Source organism: Ursus maritimus, unplaced genomic scaffold (genome assembly GCF_017311325.1).
Source record: "Ursus maritimus isolate PB19 unplaced genomic scaffold, ASM1731132v1 scaffold_7, whole genome shotgun sequence".
Taxonomy (NCBI): Eukaryota; Metazoa; Chordata; class Mammalia; order Carnivora; family Ursidae; genus Ursus; species Ursus maritimus.
In genome coordinates, this window is record NW_024426885.1 from 40957291 (window position 1) to 40978945 (window position 21655).

Here is a 21655-nt window from a genome sequence, read left to right on the forward strand (position 1 = left end):
CCCTGTCTAAATAGGAAAGCTCTAATGGAAGGCCTTCCAGTTCTTCTTCCTTCTGCTAAATTCAACTAAGATCAAGTGCATGACTGAATGTTAGCAGTAGCACGGATGCTGGGATCTCACCCTTTTCTTCATTAGACCTATTAACATCCAGGTACATGTGTGACGCCCCTACATGCTTACATTCTAGGGGTTCTCTCTCCTCCCTCCTCCTTCCCACCCCTCCCCACACACAGCTATCTGATGGACCACCTAAACCAAACAATGGTTCCTCTAGGAGGTAGAATCAGGGGTAATATTTTAACGTTTTTTCTTTATACTTTTCTCTTTTTCTTAAATCCTTATAAGCAACATAGGTCGTAATTTTCAAACGCAGCAGTCATTATTCCAAAAATGAAATAAATAAAACAAATTATATCTTGAGTCACCAACCATACCTTAGTGATTACTAGTAATTGCTTATTTTTGATATCATCTGGATTTCCTTGATTTACGCAACTGACATGTACTGACAGTTGATCTTGTTTAAGGTGTCAGGCTGGTGCTGGGGGTCTGCCGATGGCACAGATCTCCATGAGTCTTAAATAGGGGAAGCGGTGGGCAGCTCTCAGGGTGACTGACATACATAGTTCTCTTCTGAGCCTCACAGTGCGTGGACAACCATTTATTTTTAATGGAACACATCACAAATTTGTGTGTCATCCTTGCGCAGGGACCATGCTAATCTCTGTATCGCTGTGATTTGTGTATATGCGCTGCCGAAACGAGCACTGGACAACCATTCTTACCATTTCCGCAGGAGTCAGCTGACACTCAGTTAAGCTCAATAATTCACAGCAGGGCACATGGGTAGCACAACGGACATGTGTCCTCCTTTAGGCCACCCAACACATGCACCCCCTTTGAATGTTCAGAGACCAACTCCCCATTTGAACCTGTGGGAAACAGACTCACTAAGAGCAGCGAGGTGTTTGGGAGCCCAGTTCCGTCCTGAACCTGGCCCCGGGGGAAGGTCAGGCCAGCCACTTCCCAGCTGCACAAACCTGGGCAAGTTGCTTTACCTCTCTGGGACTCGGTTTTTCTCATCTGTACAATGAGAGACAAAGTAGCACCTTCAGGGCTATGAAGACCAAATGAGCTAATCCAGTGTGCAGTCAATGTCATCTGACACCATTTCCCCACCATCAAGCGGGACACACCAGAAGTTCACTTTCCCAGCTCCCCGGCCAGCAGGGTATGGGCACGAGGTCCTTCCTGGGCCAATCAGAGGTCCCTGTGCAGAATATTTCATATGTTTAAGCAGGTTGAATGTTTAAGCAAGTGGGAGCTGGGCAGCAGCAGTGGCCACATGCCTAGTGTGCAGAGCAGCAGAGTCATGCCCCCGCTCAGCGTGGGGGACAGCAACGTCCTCCAGAGGCCGTCCCCCTGCCGGACCATGGCTGAGGTCCTGCTGAGTAGCTCATTTTTCCTGCCCACTGTCCACCCCGAGCCCTCAGCCTGCCTATCCAATGCTGGGTGCAGGCCAGGCTCCTCTCAAGATATCCTTTTCTGCTTCCATCAACCACAGACTTTTTTTTAAAAACAACAAACTGTACTGTCTGGTACAGCTGGGCTAGGGGACAGGTGAGCTTGGAACCCCCATCTGTCTCGCTACAAAGACCCTGATGTTTCTACCATATCATGAAGAGGCCCTGGGCCTGGTCTGGAAAGAGGGCCTGAAGTGGGAGAAGGAGACCCAAGGGGTCTGTTCAGACTAAAGAGAAAGTGTCAATATTCCTGAGCTGGTTTTCTTGCATTGTTACCTGCTTGGAGACAGAAAACTGGGGAAAAAGGAAAAGGAAAACAAAATCCCACCAAGCCTCTCTTCCGATGGCAGAGCCAGGTGACCCACAGCCGCCTAGCAGCCTCTGCTCCAAGACTATGGGCCCCTTGAGCTCTTGATGTCCCAGTATGAGCTCATCACCTCTACCTTCTTTCACCTTGCCTGGCCAAGGCCTGCTCCTGTCCCCAAGACCCCATCTTGTGCACAGCCACACCTCCCTCCTGAAATTAGGGCAGACACCTGAGAGCTAACCCAAACTCCCTCCTCTCTACCCCCACCCTGCTGTGTCCACACAATCACGAGGATGATGAGTTGTCTGAGTTAATAGCACTCTGCTCTGGGCCCACCTGCCATTCCCCCTCCCTTGTTTTGGGGTCCTGGCTTGGTTCTTATATTCCCACCACAGACTCCTACCCCCATTCTGTGGCCCGGCCTGCAGTCAGGGCCACTGCTCTGCCATGCAACCTTCTCAGGTCCCCCTGCTTGAGGACCCCCCCACACAAGGCACCCACTGACTTGCAGTGAGGGGGCTGGGCCAGCCTGTCCTCCCCTTTTCCTGAGGTAACCCTAGGCCACAGACAGGCTGGACCTTCACCATCAGGATCCTTGCTGGAGACTTCTCCGAAGCCCCCAGCCCAGCAGGAGCCAGGGACCACCCTGGAGCATCAGAGGGGAGGAGCCCAGCTCTTCTCCCATCTCACCCTCCTGCTTGCTATGTCTCTGCGTCTGCCCACATGGCCCAACACACAGCCGATGGCCATGTTTGCATGTCAGTGAGGGCCTTGATTATCCACACCTTTAATGCAAGGAGAGGACACAGCTCAGAAAAAAAGGATGCAACCCCAATCACTTGCGGGCAAAGAAGCCTGCCTAGGAGATCCCCACTGGAGGACACGCATCTCGCACCTCCTGGGTGCCATAGGATTAGCAGCCACCTGGCCCGAGGACCTCCTTGCCGCCTTGCTGATGAGAGCAACTGGCAGTGAAAATAGCTTGCTAATCCAAGCAGCTTAGAATAGCAAGGGTATCAGAGGCCACTGGCTTCCTGTCTCCTGCCCCAGGAAAACGTAAGACAGCCAGGGAAGAAAATGTTAAATTTAAGGAATCCCAACCCCCCTCCCAGAAGGTACTGCCTCCCCAACCTCCATTCAAAATTGGTTTCTGGAAATTCTCTCCCAGGAAGTGGCACAAATTAAAACACACTGGAGAATAATTTATTTTAAAAAATAAAACATTTTTTCTATGGGATTTATCTCTTACTATATGATTTTTAGTCCTCTCTCATGACTTCTACAAAAACAGAAACAAAATTATGCAGTTAACCAGGGTTTATAAAACCCTGTCTGAAGAGAAGTGGCCTGCAGGGGAGGCTCGCTGCCTCCAGGGGGCGCCAGCACCTTTCAAGAAAGGGGGAATGCAGGGTTCACCTTGGAACAACTGGTGAGTTTAAGCCCCGATGTGGGAGGTTCTCTTCTTGTGCCCAGAATAATAGGGCGGTTTGTGTAAGGTTAGCAGGGCTGGGCCCAGCACCCAGCCTCTTCCAAGTCTAGATACATAATAGAGTCAGGGGTCTCCAGCTGGTCGTTCCTCCCTCTCCCCATCACCATCGTCGCTAATGTGCTTTCTTAAGTCCATGCTACTCCGGCCATCGGCTTTTAAAAACCAACTGAATCACTAATTTCACATACAGTACCGATTTCTAGCCTTTCTTGAGGCCTGTGTTCAGCCTGGCACTAAAACTCCTTCCTTCACCCAGGACACAGGAATTCTAGGTGTCAGACCCACCCTCCCTCCTCCTCCCTCCCCCTCCCTAAGCCCAGTGGACTTCATTCACATTCAGTGATCTAATTATAGAGTCATTTGAGTAGGATACCCTGTCTTTAAGGTCTAAGATTCAAGAACTGGCCAGAAGTTGAAATCCAGGATCTCAGCCGGGGGGGGGGGGAGAAGATCTTGGTTACAATTGAGAACTAAAATGGACCTGAATTCAGAATGTCTTATTTTAGTCTCATTAGCACATTTTGGGGACTCATAAATCTTAACTGAATGGCTGCTGCTTGGGAGATTAAGATACACATTGCCATTGTCCAGCCACTAGAAGGTGTTTTCCCTCGCCTATTCCAAGAAATTAGCCAAGACTTTCTGTTCATTGACTCAGTGGTTTTTGTGTGACATCCGTAATGACAACATGCCAGAAAAGAGCCAAGGCCCAAGATTCTGGAAGAGGGGAGGAGACTGAACACATTGGAGGACAGAGACAAAAATATCAGTGCCCCACAGGGAGACCGTGTGACGCTCAGGGAGGCTACCTTCATAGGTGGGGCACATTGGGAGAACTTTCTGTGAACCTGAAAGACAGAGGAGGAATTTGAAAATGACAGACTGCATATCTTACCAGAACCACAGGGTCGGGGTACAGAGCAGATTAAATTAGATACAGAGGATTTAAAGAATGTGGTCATTCTTACCCCAGAATTAGAGGGGAAAATTCGCACCTGCTGATGTGATGTTTTGTGGCAACATCACCAGCCAACTCTTAACTAGTATGGAAGGTGGCAGAGGGAGCTTGGGCAAAGTCATGATTTAGAGTGACTACTCTGGAAGGGCAGGAGAGAAGAAAGGATGAGACAGGATTTGACTGCCAAGGGGATTTTGGGAACCCAGCCTGGTGACAAGTAGGAGCTGCCACGTTCATAAACTGTAAGACAGCATTTCCATAAGTCATCTTGGAGTTTGTCAATTTCAGTGGCTGCAAAGCAACTTGCATGTCCATTTGTTTTTATTAATGCATCACCACAGTTAATAAAACGACTGCATTTATTAAACGAACTGCATCTTATAAAGTTGGGGGAAGATATTCTGTTACACTTCTTCATAACTTTTATTTGGTTAGCTTTAATATTTTTCAAAATGTCTCCCTTCCTTGAAAATGATGGGGTCACTGCTAGTAGTAATCCTGCATGAGGCTGCAGTCAATGTTCTTAGCAGCGTGCGGGCAGGTCAGGGAAGATGCCCAGGCTGACATTTCAGGGGTCCCGGCCTTGACCTCACCGCCGCTTGCCCGGCATCACTTTGCAGGTCTGCTCCTCAGTGGACCTCAGTGCTCACCGCTGTAAAGTGAGAGGATGCAGGAGAACCCTAGAGTCTCTTTCCATTCCAAATTTCGATTCTGTCTTAGTATAGTGCACTTGTGCCTTTCAAAGTGATTTCACAGAAATATGGACTAATCCAATAAGCCAGAAGAGGACAGCTGTGCATACCGTCTGATAGAGACCCAAACACTTATGAGCAGCTGACTCAAGGTTTGTCAGGGGTGAGACTGAAACCAGGCATCCCATTCATTCATTCTTTCTTTCAACAAACATCTGTTGAACATCTATTATGTTCCTACGTTGTTCTTCCTGCTGGGGCTACAGCAGTGAACAAAACCAAAAACCCCTTGTGGAGCTTACTTACGCTCCAGTAATGGGAGAGACACAGGAAATAAGACAAATCATGTAGCACACAAGATCACAGAAAAGTGTTCAAGGAAAGGGCAATAGGAAATGTGGGGGTGTATGCAGGGTGCAAGGCGAAATTTTAGGAGGGGTCAGTGCCTGGCCCTAAATCCTACTTTTTAAACCATCCGTGATGCCACGTAACTACATGTTGAGCAGATGCGTGGCAGGCTGAGAAGGATGTGAGCTCAGAGTTGGGTGGTCCTGGGACCTTATTCTTGCACCATTTCTCCTGAACCTATGATCTTAGAAAAGACGCTTAATCTCTTGGAGCTTAGTTTCCTCTGCAGTAACATGGGAATTAAAGATCTACCTCCTACGCGTCCTACAGATTCAACAACATGTCAGTGTATCACGTGGAGCCTCCACTTCACAATCCAGGGGGCGCCATTTCCTTACCCACAAGGGACGGCAGGGGACCGAGGCTCCCTGAAGATTCAGCCCCCTTCTGTGGGGAAAGGGACCTTCCTACAGAGCGTCCCTTGTCTCTCTCAGGGAGGTGGGCCTCCAAACCTCCCTGCTGGTGCCTGCAGGGAGCACTGCTGGCTCCTTCCAGATGCTGAGGCTCCTTCAGGGGGTCCTCTCCTCTCCTCCAGCCCACCCTTCCCACTGCAGCCAGAGGATTCCTCAACGTGCCTCTCAGATCCAGCCTTCCTGTGCCCTGGGCCAAACTTGTGTCCTTGGAGGCCTTCCTCTGTCTCCATCTCAGAGGGCCACCGTCTCACTCGGTTCTCACACGGGCCTTATGGCATCCCAGAGCATCTGTAGCTCCGGTCCCCTCCTCCCCAGCCACCGCCCCCGTCTGAGCCTCCTGCACCTGCTGGACTTTGATGATCTGCTTTTGCCCCCACTCCTCAGGAGGCCTCTGGGAGCCCCTCCTACAGGTCTGATACGGGCCTGCTCCCATGTGCCCAGCGCCCCCACACAGTCCTCTGGCATCTGTCATGCTGTACACGAGGCTACATACCCTGAACAAGGACCATGGGCCTGACACGGCAGGAGTGCCTGAGGAGGTCAATAAATGAGTGAATAAATGGCTGGCTCTGAGTGGAGAACGGATGGGTGTGTGGGTGGAAGGTGAGGAGAGGGTGAGTCAGGAGGCTGGGGGTAGGGGAGCCAGGTGGAACCTGCTGCTGCCTGCACCAGGTGGACACATGGAAAGGGAGAGAAGTCGAGTTTGGGGGCTGTTTGGATGGCTCACTGGCTGCTGTCTGAGACGCCCCCACCAGCTCCTTCCCAACCACAGCTGAGCTCTGTGCCAGAGGTCCCACCGGAGGGTTGAAGATTGCAGATCAAATGAACATGTCCTGAAAGGGAAGTGGAAACCAGTCAAAAGAACTCACTGACTCGAAAGAACTCCCAACTGATGGCCTTCACACAAACTGGCCTGAGTTACATCAGAATTTATGACCTGAGGTTTGCAAGGACAAACGCAGATAAACAGAACAGTTACCGAGAGAAACACAACATGCGGTAGATACCAGTAGCCAGAACTCTCTTAATTTTCACAAGGTTTTAAGCCTAAACTGTTGTACATGATCACTTCCTGAGAGCTAAGGGGTGTGTGGGTGGGTGGATGTCTTGTTCCTTTTGCCCCCTTTCACATATTCAGAATGTGAAGAACCATGGAGCAAGTGTTGGTTGAATTATTGGTCCCAATTCTTCATGCTCCTGTAGTAGGATTTCACATCCACGCCCTCAGCATGGCTTCACCGTGGGCCGCACACACATATCACCCATTTACTTTGGGCTTGGCTGCTGACTTGCTTTGGCTGAGAGGATGTGAGTAGAAGTGACCCAAAGGACGCCTGGATGGCTCAGGACGCCTGGATGGCTCAGTCGGTTAAGCGTCTGACTCTTGGTTTCGGCTCAGGTCATGATCTCAGGGTCTTAAGATCAAGCCCCGTGTTGGGCTCCACGCTGAGCAAGGAACCTGCTTAAGATTCTCTCTCTCTCTGCCCCTTCCCTCACACTCTTGCACTCTCTCTCTCAAAAAAAAAAGAAAACTGACTCAAGCAGAGACTTGAGGTGTGCTTGTGTATTTGGATTTTCCTTCTTGGGTTCTTGGCATAAACGTGAGAGAAGTATTATCTGGGAAGCCCATCGGTCCTAGAGTAAAAGATATGAACTTAAAGGTAATTTGTGACCTGGAGCCAAGCCCAGCCAAGACCAACTCAACCCAGCCAACCCACAGACTCTCGAGTGAGAAACAGATGCTTTGAGTTGTTTGCCACTGAGATTTTGTTAGTTAACAACAGCTGACTGATCTGGACAATAATAAATATCATTTACTCAGTGATCACACTGTGCCAAGGGTCATGCTGGCTATTTTCCACACACCTTCCCACGTAGCCCTGACGACATCCCTAAGACACAGGAGTCCCCCTCCCCATTTACAGATAAGAACACTGGGCTTCAGAGGGGAGGGAGGTGGGGGAATGGGATAGGCTGGGGATGGGTAGTAAGGAGGGCACGTATTGCATGGTGCACTGGGTGTTATACGCAACTAATGATCATCGAACTTTATATCAGAAACCAGGGATGTACTGTATGCTAACATAATATAATAAAAAAATTATTATTAAAAAAAAAAGAACACTGGGGCTCAGACGGTTAAAGCAATGTGTCCAATGTGAAAGATTTGAATCCAGGTTTGTCTGCCTCCAAAGCCCATGCTGCGGGCCAAACTTGCCTCCACGTGGAACAAACAGAATGGTGACAGGAGCAGGGCCTCCACTTCATGCCTCGTAGTCCCGATGCCCCAGGTTAACAAAACATATCATTTTACTTCATGACTTTATTTCAAAACACATCACGGCCTAGGGCTCTCTTTTTCAAATGATGATCAAGGTGTTCGTCTATGAACTCCAGTGCAGACAGCCCTGTAGGCTACTCTGACCAGCCTTTTCAAAGGAAACCCCAGGGAGCCATCTCCAGCTCATTGCCGAATCTTAGAAGCTGCCTCTATAGGTTTGCTCCACGGTCACCGGCTAACTGTGAGAAGTCATGTGCCGAGACAGGTGGTGGCGCTCCCGGAAGTATTCGTGGCAAATAGGACATGTGAGGGCCTCTTCTCTCAGCTTCTTAAAATGAAGGTCAGGCCCTGCATGCTCCTTTTTGTGGTGGGACCGCATGTGGAAGACCAGGTCGGAGGTCAGACGAAAGGAAAGGTTGCACTTTGCACACCAGTTCTGAGTGCACAGGCCCAGGGAGGTGAAGGTGGGTGGCTGCAGAGCCCAGGAGGCAGGGGATGAGGACGAGGAGGGTGTGGGTGTCTGGCCCGTGGCATGCTTTAGCCACAGTGTGGGGGCACCCACAAAAGCACTGCAGACAGGAGCATTTTGTGGCAACGTTTGCAGGTTCCAGAAATCACCCACCAAAAACTTAGAATTTGAAAGTTGACCCCAACAAGGGACATCTACCGTGTTGATGAGTCCCAACAGGTCCCCAAGGGCATCTGCAGGTCTGCCTGCCTGGAAGAGAGAGGTTGGCCCAGGTCTCCCTGTGGGACACCTGGCTGGTTTGCTGAAGGCGCTTCTTTGCTCCCCTCGGGCTCCACTGGGCCACAAAGAGACGACCTTGCTGCCAGCTGGATCCCTGGGGGTGCCGTGGGTCAGCTGCTGGGGGCCAGGCTGGCCTGTGGGGTTATCATGCTCCCTCTCCTTGGCCTGCGCGCCCTCCAGCCTCTTCTTGAACTGAGGCACCTCCGTGAAGGCACTCTGCCCCTGTTCCCAGCACACCTTCTGGGCCATTGGCTTTCCCAGTCTGACTTCGCCTGGAGTTGCTGACAGCGCCAGCTCAGCACAGTCCTCAGGCTGGCCCCCACCACCTGCGGCAGGCTCAGAGCCCGGGTGGTTGGTTTTCTCCAGCAGCACCGGCTTGCAACCCCTGCCCTGGTCGGCTTCACTAAGCCGCCATCTGCTTTCAGCTGAAGAGCTCCGCACAGCACCCTTCCCAGCAGCCATGTTGACCAGCAGGGTGTGAGCCAGCTGACAAAGGCAGATGCTTCAGGGGCTTTGGTGTTCTGGAGGGCTTGACCGAGGGAGGAGCCGTGAGATTGGAGAGCTTCAACGTCGGCTACGCCAGCCGCAATTGGACCACAGGACTCTGCACAGAGAGGAAGTAACAGCAGTGAGACATGCGCTCTTCATCTTTGTTGTGTTCATCCAAAGAAGCCTGACTACTACAGATGCAGCACCTCACCCTGACTCGGGGCGCTGCGCCACCTGCTTTCACCTCCAGGACTCCATCAGAGAGGAAAGACCACACCATGTGACCCTGCCACCCAGGGGCGAGGCTCCGCATTGCCCCTGCACCTGCCAGCGTCCAGGCAGCAGCTGCTGTGTTCGCTCAGCACACGACGTGTCCACCAGGCAGTTCTGACCCGGTGACAACTCTAATCTCTTTCCACTCAGATTTATGAAAGTTTTCATTTTTTTTTAGAACAGTCTTGCTGCTCAGTGTGTCCATTTTTCTTCCACAGCATCAGACATGCCAGGACACTGAGCACCTGGGAGTGGAACTCCTGCAGCGCAGGTGGCCAGAGGGTAAAGGCTGGACAATAAATGCCCAGGCATGCCAGGGTGGGTCTGGGCCCCACTCCCAAGCCTGGGGGGCAGCCACCTCTTCTCCACCTGGAGCTGCCCCTGAAGCAAGCGTGGGTCTACCCCGTATCCACTCGCCAGCGAGCCCACACTTGGTTCTCCTCAGACATTAATCCATTTCCTTCTCCTCTGCTCACCTGTCAACTGTCCTCTTGTGCCAAACTGCTGGGCCTACTCAGCTAGACCAGCCTCCACTTTGCCCTGGAGGTCCTCAAGGCTTGGAGGAAAGACACTCATGGCCACATGGGAGGTGGCACTGAGGAGGAGAGAGTGCCATCAGCCCTCCTAGGGAGGCTTTCCTCCCTGCCCTTGCCAGATCAACTCCACCAGCCAGTTCTTGAAGCTAGGACACCCATCTTCAAGTATGCCCCCACCCTCTCCAGGCTGGCGAGCAGCACTGGCTGTTCCAGACTCACACGAACGCACACACATCTTCACACACACACTCGAATACACCTACACTCACAAACACAAACACATAAACACACTCACATATACACACATACACATACACTCACACAAACACACATACACTCACCCTCAAATACACACACACACACACACACACACACACACACACATTCCCCCCCAATCCGTCTCTCCTTCTCCTCCCAGCTCTGCCTCAGACAGCTTTCCAGATGACATTTTAGAACCACAGGATGTCTTTCCCAAGCCTGGGCAGGTGCCCTGCTGCTGTCCTCCGGGTCCTGCTGCACCCTGCACCCGTCTGCAGACAGGCCCACTGGGCTGCTTTCACAGCTCAGGCAACCTCTACCAACCACAGCCATGTAGACCCAGTCATCAAAAATGTTCGGAGTGCCCTGAGCCACAGATGTGACAACTGTTTTCAGCATTCAAATTTGGAACACGGGATCTTACTGCAGGATGAAATATTTACTATCAGGGATGCTGCATCATGTAAAATAGAAGTGACCGTTTCTTGACTATGTAGGTTCACATATGCCAGAGATGCCAGAGGCTTCCTACACCTTACTGCATGGAATTTTCACAGTAAGCACACGAGGGAAGTTGCATGATTCCACCCAACTGCATTCATCTCCAAGCTGCCAAATGCCACATTGCTAAACGCAGCACTGCTTCCAGCTTCTTGAGACCGTTGTGGGTCTGAAGTCTGCCAATCACTATATTAGATATCCATCCAACTTCATGCTCTATCAATTTTATTATTCAAATCTTAATTATAATAATGGGACCAACAGAAGGAGGAGAAAGGAAGGGAGCTAATGTAATAATAATAATAATAATAGTAATAAGGAGGAGGAGGAGAAGAAGAATAGAGGAGATGGGGGTACTGAACTGGCTGGGGACCTCTGGCATGACCGAGCTCCCTGAGGGTCACCTCTCTCTCATGCATCAGCTCTGCTGGGCTAAGGTCACTCTGGCAAGTGCAAACAATGTCTCACAACACTCTGGGACACATCTAACTGGTCACTCTGTCTGTGACATTGCCAGATGGAAGCCTCTCGAAGGGGAAAATGATGTGTGTCTGATGTGGACGGTCCCCAGTGAGCCTGTGCCAGCTCCTGATGCTCATCTCTTCCTGTCAAACGACTCACAGGCCCTTTCCAAGGGTCAACATCAGACTCTGGGTCTCATCCACCTCCAGGCTTCATGCACCTGTCCTGTGATCCACCTCTCAGATGACCTGTGCAGATGCATGATGTCATCTCTGGGGTCACATCATGCCCTGGCCAGTGAGTTCTGGGTCAGGACACCACATGCATGGCTGCTCGGTGCTGCCTCGCTCCTTCGTCCTTCCTGTGTGGACCTACCAACTCCCTTTGCAACTGGAGGATGGTTCTCTGTCAGACATTCAGGGAATCTATGCACCCCTTGTTCTCCTTGCTCCCATGCAATATCAAGCGACCCTTGGCTGTTCCTCAATAGCCTCAATTCATTCTGAGCTCTCACTCCCTGACACGATCTGCTCATCCTCATCACTCTGTTATGTGTGTCCTAAGAAGGGTTCTCTTGTCCTCCCTGGATCTTTCAGTCTGAGCTTAGCAAGAAACCCCCTGAGCCACACAGACATCTTTCAGTACCACCTCGCGGTCTTCCTATTGAAAGGACCTGATCTCCACCCCAGACTCTCCAACATTTCTGAGCTCTTAGGTCATGGGATTATAAGTGATGATCTTTGAAACCTTCTGAATCTGAGCTCCCCAAGTGGACATGGTGTCTGATCATATCCATCCTTCCCTATCATACAGGATACTTCTCCCTCATGCTCTCAACCTTCCTGAGCCACCAGTGAGGATTCCACTGACTAACACAAGAAGGGCTACATTCTTGGAGATGAAGCCTCACCCACTTCCCAGTGTTACAAACACACGTGTCTTTGTGTATTACCCATTTCCAGGGCACCGAGTGCAGCCTGTGATCATTCTTTCACTTGGCCACAAACTATTCATACTATGACCAGGCCACCCCATATAAACATCAAGCTTTATATTACATAGAGGATAAGTGCATGGGCTCTCATGTCAGATGCCTCGACCCAGCCCAACTCTGCTCTCACCAATCCTGTGGCCATGGGCAAGGTGTTGAACCCCTCTCTGCCTGTTTTCTCATCTAAAAAAGGACCTTTCTAAAACAGGATGACCTTGGAGCCTACTTCATCAGGTGGTTGGTAAAGCTTAGGTAGATTAAGGTATGTGAAGTGTTAAAGAGCCTGGCTCAATAAATGTTAAGTAGCATTAATTTATTCATTATTGTCACAGGAGTGCAAAAGTAAGAGTCAACCTCCTGGCTGCCTTTCCTCTACTCCTGCGCTCCCAGGAACCAGTGCACAATAGTGTTTAATGAGTGACCAAATGCCCTGTCTGTTTTCCTCCGTCCCCCTTCATTCACAAAAGAAAGAACTTTCAGTAAACAACTGGGTGACCTCCTTTCCCTGAGGTATCTGAAGGTACTCTCCAACCTCTGTCAGCTGGCCAGCCTCCAGCCTTTCCAAGCTGCATCTCACTCAGAAACTGGATCTTAGTCAGTGATACCATTTAGACCACCAGCTAGTATCCTCCTGTGTCTGACTTCCTCTTTAGCTAAAACAACCAAGAGCAGATAGTATCACCTGTGCTCTAGTCCTTTGGTTTCCCTAGACCTGGGAGATGTTTCTCAGGCCATTCTGGCAGAGTCCAGAGGATAATTATCTATCCACCTCTTCTACATATGGATTGTGACGTCCTGGGTCTTCCTGAACGGGAAATACACATGCATCCTCCCAGCCCTGGAATCATGAGAAAATTAAAAACTGGAGAGCTATCCAGGCTTTCCTGGAGGCTGGCTGCTGATGCCATGGAGCTGGGAGAGAAGAGGTCTTCCCAGCCAAACCCCATAGGCTCTATGTCCAGCTCCGTCTATATCCCTTCAGCCGCAATGCCTGCTGCGTTCAAGCAAAACCAAATGAAGGATTCCCGGGATGCAGCCAGACACCAGGCCCATATCGCGGTCGGCTGGAGTCCTAACACAACTTGGCCATGTAGACCAATCCCAGTGGCGGCCTTCCGGGGAAAGTCCGTGCCTTGTATATCAAACCGCTCAGCCAGACTCCTCCTGATGCCAGTAATAGCATCATCTACCACAAAGGGGAGATACAGCCTACTAAAAGAAGGAAACGAAATTGAAAAGCATTGCAGCTCAACACAAAACCTTGAAAAAATCTTTTTATTGTGGTTATCTGTTTTAAAAAAAAGTTATCATTCCTGGATTTCTGAAAAAGAAATCTGCTAAGCAAAGCAGACATGATGGTTTTAAATCATTGGCAAAGCATCCCTTTCATCCCACCCCTCCAGAGTCCTGACACACTGGAAGTCAGCGGTACCATGACTTAAAACTCAATTTAACTCTTCAATGCAGAAAACAACCTCGCGAATCAAAGCTCCATGCGTACACTTAAGAATTTGTCCAATGCTCTTTGGTTTAAAATGAAAAAATTCTTTCAATAAACACACTGCAATCCTCTTCCATCATATTTCATTTTTGTTTGTGTGATTTAAGTAATGTCACCTTTGCTTTCCCATAACAACTGAAAAGTCAAATAAACTGAAATACCATTAAAAATCATAATAAACCAAAAGGTTAAATTATTTATTTAAAAAACCCTCTGTGATAGGTGGTAATTAACAGCTTTAAAAACAAACAAGTTTACATATATATATAAACATATGCATATATAAACATATGTACATATATATAAACAAATATAAACATACATATATAAACATATATATAAACATACATATATATAAACATATATATGGTGTGTATGTATGTTTGAACATACAGCTGTATGTCATAAAAATATCATAAAACAATGAAATCACGTCTCCTACAAATTCACATTTTTAACAAGAAGCGAAACATTGCTTTAATATACAATACTTCTACTTTATTCCCTCCAGATGAATCAGGTTTGTTTTTCTAGATTTCTTCACTTAGTATGTGTCTAAGACAACCTTTGATACTAAGATGAGGATATTTTCAACTGTGGTCCCACCTAATGCACACCAAAACACTAATCTTAAATGCCACAATAATTGCTATAAAATAATTGCTATAAAATGCCTGTCTGATTCAGCATAATTATGTAACTTAAATTCTGCACATCAGCACATCGGCAAGTGTCTATTTCAGAAATACACAGTTCATTTCGTATTTTAACTCTCACTGAATGGTTTCACATGCTAAGCCCTGACCTCTCTATTGTCTTCCCACAAGTAAGCTCTGAATTCCACCCCTTCCCTCCCTATCAACCTGGCCTTAACACTATTTCCAGGGAAGGATGGTGTGGGCCCCAATGTCCCCTAAAGGTTTCTGCATGATTTAGCTTCCTGCTGTGCTGTCTCTGCCTATTACTACAGGCAAATGCCAAGAAAACGATTCAACGATTCCACGATTCCACGATTGTTTTCTTCCAGCTCCCCCTAAATCTCAGATATTTATAACTAGATCATTTATGTATTTTTTCCAAAACAGGCACTGAATGCCCAAATCTTTGGCTGTAATCTGTTGGAGATAGGATCTGGGACAGATGCACCATTATTACCCTAGCGCCCAGCACAAGCTCTGGCTGAGTGTAACAGAGCAACAGGGGATGAGAGGATGGGTGGAGAGATGGAATGACTGAAAAGAACTGCAGCCCCAAAAGTCATCCTAGGAGAAAAAAATCAAAAGGCAGGATTCTTGGGGCAGGGTGGGGGTGGGGCGAAGGAGAAGACCAAGAGAGACAGAGTAGGAAAAAGAGAAGGGGTAGGACAGGGAAAATAGGTAATGAAGAAGAGACAGGCAAGAAAAAGTGAGACAGACGACGGAGAAAAACAGGAAGAGACAAGGAGACAAAAGATAGAGGCAGAAGGCAGGGACTGGGGGGCACGGGGAGAAAATAAAAGGGGGGCGAGATGAAGGAAGCTGGTGCCCAAGGGGATTAAAGAACCCGGCCATCAAGGGCAGGACTGCGCACTCTGCCCTGGGCAAAGGCCAGCAGAAGTGGGATGAACCGCGCCCCCCACGTCCACTCGCAGCCCGTCCCGGGGGCAGGACGGCGCGTCTCACCTCGGCTCCCCCGCTGCGCTGGCGGCCCCGACCGCTTCCAGGTCCGGTGGCACCACACACCAGTCGGAACCTGGCGCGCGAACCCCCGGGCCGGCCGGACCCCGCCCCCCCGGACTGCTCCCGCCTCCGGGGCGGGGCCTCGGGCAGCCCCCCTCCCACCCGCCCCTTCCGGGAGGGGCCTGCGAGTCGACGCGACCGGCCGAGAGGGGAGCTGGGTGCGAGCCACGCGCGCCCGGCTCCGCAAACGCCGGCCCGCCGCCAGGTGACGCGGCCTTTGCTCGGCGCCAGGCCGCGGCGGGGCTGAGGGGGAGCGTCCCGGCGCTGGCGCCACACCGAGCGAAAAGCTCCCGCGCCTTGGGAGGTGGCGCCTGGGCCACGCGGAGCCGCCCCGGCCGCTGCTCGCCCGCCCTGGACGCCACGGCTTCTCCTGGGGCCCGCGGGGATCGTCCCCGCGTCCGGGCAGGTCTTCCCCCTGCCGGCTGAGCCGCCACGGACACTGCACCTTTGTGGCGCCGCGAGAACCTCCCAAACTTCCGTGGAACTGTCCGTCTGCCTCGCTGCCTCCTCAGCGGGGAGATGGCAGCACTGCGCCAGACCACGGTGAGTTCCGTGACCTCGCAGAAAGCAAAGGTGTCAGGGAACCCCACGGAGGGTGGCACGGACGAGGGTCGGAAGACGCGCCGGGCGGCGGGAGGGAATGGCTTCTGAGCGGGAGGCATTCATGACAGGGCTCGGATGAGCTCCTTGTGACAGGTGAGAAGAGATGGCAGAGGGTCTCAGGTCACCAGAATTGGTGCGATGGCAGCCAGATGTGAGGGCCCCATTGCTGGAGCACAGAGGGAGTGCAGAGCAGATTAGACTGAGGAAGGGAGGTCCTTGAGGGACCTAAAGGGAAACCAGCCCCTAGTCCCTGCTCCTTCCTGCCTCCAGTCACTCAGTCAAGGTCTGGATGCCCTTGGGGGGCAGGGGATGCAGGGACAGAAGGTGACAGGCTCTGTGCTTTTCCTCAGGTTTTGGAGCAGCTATTACACAAATAAGGTTGTAAAGAAAAAAAATTATGGTAAATCTGAGGGGGGAAAAGCTGGTTCAGAACATACATTAGAAGATCCGCAAAGCAAAACTTTTCTTTTGGGGAATATGGAAACAAGACATCAAATTCCTAACGTGAGCATTTATATAGCTGTAGTGAAAGAGAAGCTTGGAGGAAAATTTGTAGCCAAAAATGGTTATGTTGGGGGGAAAATGGTGAAAATAAATGAGTTAATAATTAACCTAAAATATTTGAAAAGGAATACTAAAATGAAACCCAAAGAAAATGAAAGGGAGAATATTTTAGAGAAAAGATAAATACAACAAAAAACAGTAAAACAATAAAACAAAGCCAAAAGTTATTTGAAAAGATTATTAATATAGATAATATGCTAATGAAATTGATTATAAAACAAGACCGTGCTTCCCAATGTTTATTATTATTATTATTACCTCCCCCAGAAGCTTTTTAAAGTTTTTTCCTTCACAGACCCCCATGAAATTTTAATACCAAGAATTTACTGTATATTTCTTTATGTACTGTGCTTTATAATTAAAAGTCAAAAGACTAATTTTCACCCCCTTGGGGCAATATGCTCCCTGTTGTGAATGCAATAAATAAGGAAAGACACAAGTAATACTAGGAAGTCAAAAGATATAACTACAGATAGAGCAGAAATATAAAACTCAAACATATTCTGAACAACTTTATACCAATATATGGAAACAAATGTCCAAATTCCTAGAAAAAAGGGTACCTAAATGACTGATAAAAGAAATACAAGCACAAAATAATCCAGTGTGTTCGCCTGCTCAGACTGCCATAACAAAGCACCACAAAAAAGTTCCTCCCCTTATGACACCAGACCTATAAGATGAGAGCCACATTCTTATGACCTCCTTTAACCTGACTCACCTCCTTGTGGTATAGAGTATAACCAAAGACAGTCACATTAAATGTTAGAGCTTTCATAATATGAATTGAGGTTGGGGGGCACAATTCTGTCCATAATGTTCCGGAAACATTAAATAAATGATATCAGTAGTTTAAAAAATTCTCACAAAGGAAACACCAGGCACAGATGATATTATAGCACATATACACAGAGCAGATTGTTGGGATCACATTGAAAGTATTTCCAAGATCTTGGAAGGAAAGTAAAAACATGCTAAGCACATTTTCTGAGGCTATTATTACTTAATAAACCAGTTACGGACAGCACAAGGATAAGAAATTACAGATCAGCCTCACTCATGTTCATAGATGAAAAAAAAATTCTAAACGAATAGTAAACTCAATCCAGCAGTGTTTACAAAAATTATCATGGCCAAGTTGGGTTTATTTATAAAATATGAAAATTGGTGTTACATACATTAATGTAATTAATCATATTAATAAATTACTGGAGAAAAATTAAATTCATCACAAAATATAAAGAAAAAGAATTTAGATAAAATTCAGCACTCATTCAGGATTTCTGGCAAACTAAGAAGAGTAGTGAAACTGGCTAATTTGTTAGAAGATGTCCAGCAAAAGAAGTATTCCTTCTAAAATCAAGAATGCCTCTATCACAGCTTCCAGTCAACATGTCATTGGAGAACTAGTCAGCACAGTGTTTTTTGGGTTTTGTTTTTTATAGAAACCCAAATGGCTCTGCAGATATATTTTATTTTTTTAAATTTTTTTATTACGTTATGTTAGTCACCATACAGTACATCATTAGTCTTTGATGTAGTGTTCCATGATTCGTTGTTTGTGTATAACACCCAGGGCTCCATGCAATATGCTCTACAGATATATGTGAGAATAAAGGGTTTAGCAATTTAGGTGAACAATCAATAAATTAATAAATGTGTCCACAACACCAATTAACAGTTTAAAAACTTTATTTTTTAAAATGCCATTTATAATAGCAGCTATATATATATATGTATGTAAATATATGTGTATATATGCATGTATGTAAGCACACATGTATATGTATATATACAGTATAGGAAAGGCATGTGACAAAACAGTTTAAGATCTTCGTAGGGAACTTTATATGAAAGGCATTAAAAAAGACCAAACAAATAGAGACATTGCCATAGGTGAGGCTGGATGGCAATTTCAAATCCTTTCAAATGTATCTATATATTTAATGTTATTGTAATTAAATATTAAGAGGGTTTGGGGGAGTGCAGAATCGATGAGCTGATTCTAAAATTTACATGAAAGAACAAGTGGCTATAAGAAAAATAAGGTGGATGATTTATCCTGCCCCTGCTAGGGCTTGATGTAGAACTCTGTATTTTAGATTAGTAACGGATGCCCTGTGTGTATCAGATTTGGCTGGCCTGTCTTCTGATAACACCCTTCCCCCCAATCTGATCAGCTTAAAAGCACAAACTTTATTTTCCACCCATATTTCTCACTCTCCCACATATACGTACCCACCTCAGCTTGCCGGGAGGGCACCGAGTCCCACATCGGGCTCCTCCGCTGGGAGCCTGCTTCTTCCTCTCCCACTCCCCTGCTGTGTTCCCTCTCTCGCTGGCTGTCTGTCACATAAATAAATAAAATCTAAAAGTGGCAAAAACTTTAAAAAAAAAAAAAAAGCACAAACTTTATTTTCCACCCATATTTCTCACTCTCCCACATACACGTATCCACCTCAGGTTCCCAGGAGGGCACCGTACAACACAGTTGCTCAGGGACCAGGCTGTTGGGTCCACCTGAATCATACCTACATTCTTAATGTTTCTGTCCAGAAGTGGCACGTGTACTTCTGTTAACATTTCACCAGTGGAATCACGTCCAAGCCTGCCATGACCGCAGTAAGGAAGCACAATCCTACCCTACAAGAGGAAAGCACAGCAAGGAAAAGTAATACAGTGGTCCACACTATACTAATTAAGACAGTGTGGTATTGACACTATCAGTATAAACCAACAGATGGGTAAATGGAATGGGTAAGAGAGCACAAAACCACATCCACACCTACATGGGACTTGCAGTACATCAGAGGCGACACGCAAATCATTCAGAAGATGGAATAGTCAACAAATGGAAAAGGATGATACTGAGACATATGTATGGGAAAACATGAAGCTAGATCCCTGGCACAAATCATACTTACTAATTAATTACAGTTGGATCAAAAACTTCAATGTGAAATAAAAGCTTTAAAACTTTTAAGATAAAGTGTGTCTCACCTTAACGGAAGAAAATTACTTAATGAAAATACAAAATCCTGCAAATCTTAAAAGTGAAAAACAAGCCAGAGGCCAAAAGAAAATACTTGCAACAATCGATAAAGGATTAGTATCCAAAATGTATAAGGAATGCTAAGGAATCAATATGAAAAGCATGAACACCTGAATCGGAGAATGGATACAGGTAAGAACAAGCACTTCACAAAGAAAGAAAAATGAATGCCCCAAAATCTCTTGAACAGAAAATCAATTCCATCAGAAATTATGGAAATGCAAATTCAGACCATGATGAGCTGTCTAATCAATAGAGAAGTATGCAAAAGTGTGACAATACCAAGTGCCATGAAGGATGTGAAACAAAGCTACTATGCTAATGACAGATGCATACCAATCTTATCAATTCCAAAATATCATTTAAGATATTCCATGGTTTTAAATACCATGCCAAAAAGGAAAACAAAAACCGCCTTTTTATCACTTGTAATTTTTATCACTTGTAATTTTTATGTAATAAGCATTGAAAGATCTATTTTAAACTTAGAAGGATTATTAGTATATATCACTCTTGTTTTGGGCATAAAAAATGAAGAGAATAAAATCAGCGAATTTCTAAATGCTTTTTACATTGCATACTGACTTTTTGCAATCACTTTTGACCCAGAGTTGTCCACGCCTGTGTTTTTCCATGAAGCACAGGCAAGCCATCCCCACTCAGCCCTCTCTGCATTTCTGATCCACAGAACCTGTGCACATAGGAAATGGTTCTCTTGTATGTCTCTACACTTGGGTGGTTTGTTACACAGCAGTACCTAACCGGAATGTCCCTCATTCACAAAGGACTTTGGAATGCTTGCACAAACCTTCTAGACCTTCTAGATCCTTCCATGTCCATGGGTGACTTCAGTGTTCATACCAATGATCATTACTATACTCTAGTTTCATAGTTCCTGGACCTCCTCACCCCCTGGGATGTCCTCATCTAAGCCACCTCAGCTTCCTGCTTTGAGTTATAAAAAGGCAGGGTCTTGACGATTTTAATAGCCACCTGGAGGGTTTGGGATAAGGGACAAATGGTGGCCTCATCTTACCCCTCATACAAAGATCCCATGACTCCCACCTGGGGTTGTCAACAGGCAGAACAGTGAGCAGAGCTGCAGGTCACAAAGTCACCATGCCAACCCTCCTGTCCCTCATAAGGGACATCACAGGGATTTCTGCCTCTGTGGGTCAGGGGAAGGGCCACTCAGGTAGTGGGGTCATCGCCCCAGAGCCAGGCACTTGCCTCTTCTGCCCAAGGGCAGGTACCAGGTGGAGGCTCTCAGAGCACCTTGGAGGGAGCAAAGCCCCAGGGCACGGGGATTAGGGGGAGAGAGTGGATGAGGCAGAGGCCTGTGGTGGCTGGGCATGGCCAGCACTAATCCCACCCCTGCCCCAGGAGAGAGTGGGGCCTCAGGGGCGGCTAAGAAAATAGGGAGCAGCAGCGTCTGGGTCCCAGGCCCTGCACTCTCTCTACTCCTGCTCCTGTTGCTGCCACCTCCACTGCTGAGCACAGGGAGTTTCCTGTACCACCTCCCAGACTGGGGAAACTTCCACCAGGGCACCAGTCACTACAGGAGCAAAGAACAGAAGCTGGGCACCTGCGAGGGTGCCTTTAACCTTTTCTTCCTCATGGACACGTGAGCAGCTCTCCCATCCTGGCCCTGGGTGTCCCTCGGGGCACCTCTGACCTCAGGGCATGAAGTGGCACAAGGGGAAAGGAGAGGTAGAGACAGTCTTAACCACACCCAAGATAAAATTCCCTTTTCCTGAGGCAGAAGGAATGCCCCAAGAATTTGTTCCCTGGGACTTTTCCTTTTGGAAAGGAAAAAAGACCACTATAGGGTTTCTGGGTGGCTCTCAGTCCCTCCTCTGACATGGCCAGGATCTGTGACCTGCATGTT

General features: G+C 47.9%; 2 protein-coding genes and 1 non-coding gene across 3 annotated transcripts in view; 1 reads left to right on the plus strand and 2 right to left on the minus strand.

Annotated features, from left to right (window-relative positions):
* Positions 1-664: 664 nt before the first annotated feature.
* On the minus strand, positions 665-768 carry LOC121101370. Its single transcript, XR_005833364.1, has one exon. It is a non-coding gene; the product is annotated as a U6 spliceosomal RNA (small nuclear RNA).
* Positions 769-7915: 7147 nt separating this feature from the next.
* On the minus strand, positions 7916-10157 carry ZNF488 (zinc finger protein 488). Its single transcript, XM_008696151.2, has 2 exons — positions 10096-10157; positions 7916-9321 (listed from the first exon to the last, which is right to left on the minus strand). The coding sequence occupies exons 1-2, from the start codon at positions 10155-10157 to the stop codon at positions 8307-8309; spliced, it is 1077 nt and encodes a 358-aa protein (XP_008694373.2). The 3' UTR covers positions 7916-8306.
* Positions 10158-13316: 3159 nt separating this feature from the next.
* LOC121101176 (basic proline-rich protein-like) overlaps positions 13317-21655 on the plus strand; it is a 28409-nt gene continuing 20070 nt past the window's right edge. The window contains exons 1-3 of the mRNA XM_040623774.1: positions 13317-13419; positions 15533-15706; positions 15803-16091. Coding sequence (XP_040479708.1) covers positions 13317-13419; positions 15533-15706; positions 15803-16091 — 566 coding nt within the window. The remainder of the gene's footprint in view (positions 13420-15532; positions 15707-15802; positions 16092-21655) is intronic.

Excerpts from the sequence above, each read along its gene's own strand:
- ZNF488 (XM_008696151.2), bottom strand. The coding sequence starts at position 10,157 with ATGAGTGTCTTTCCTCCAAGCCTTGAGGACCTCCAGGGCAAAGTGGAG. Across the intron at positions 9,322-10,095 it reads GTGGAGGCTGGTCTAGCTGA|CATCTGCCTTTGTCAGCTGG; the intron begins GTAGGCCCAGCA and ends AAGCCCCTGAAG.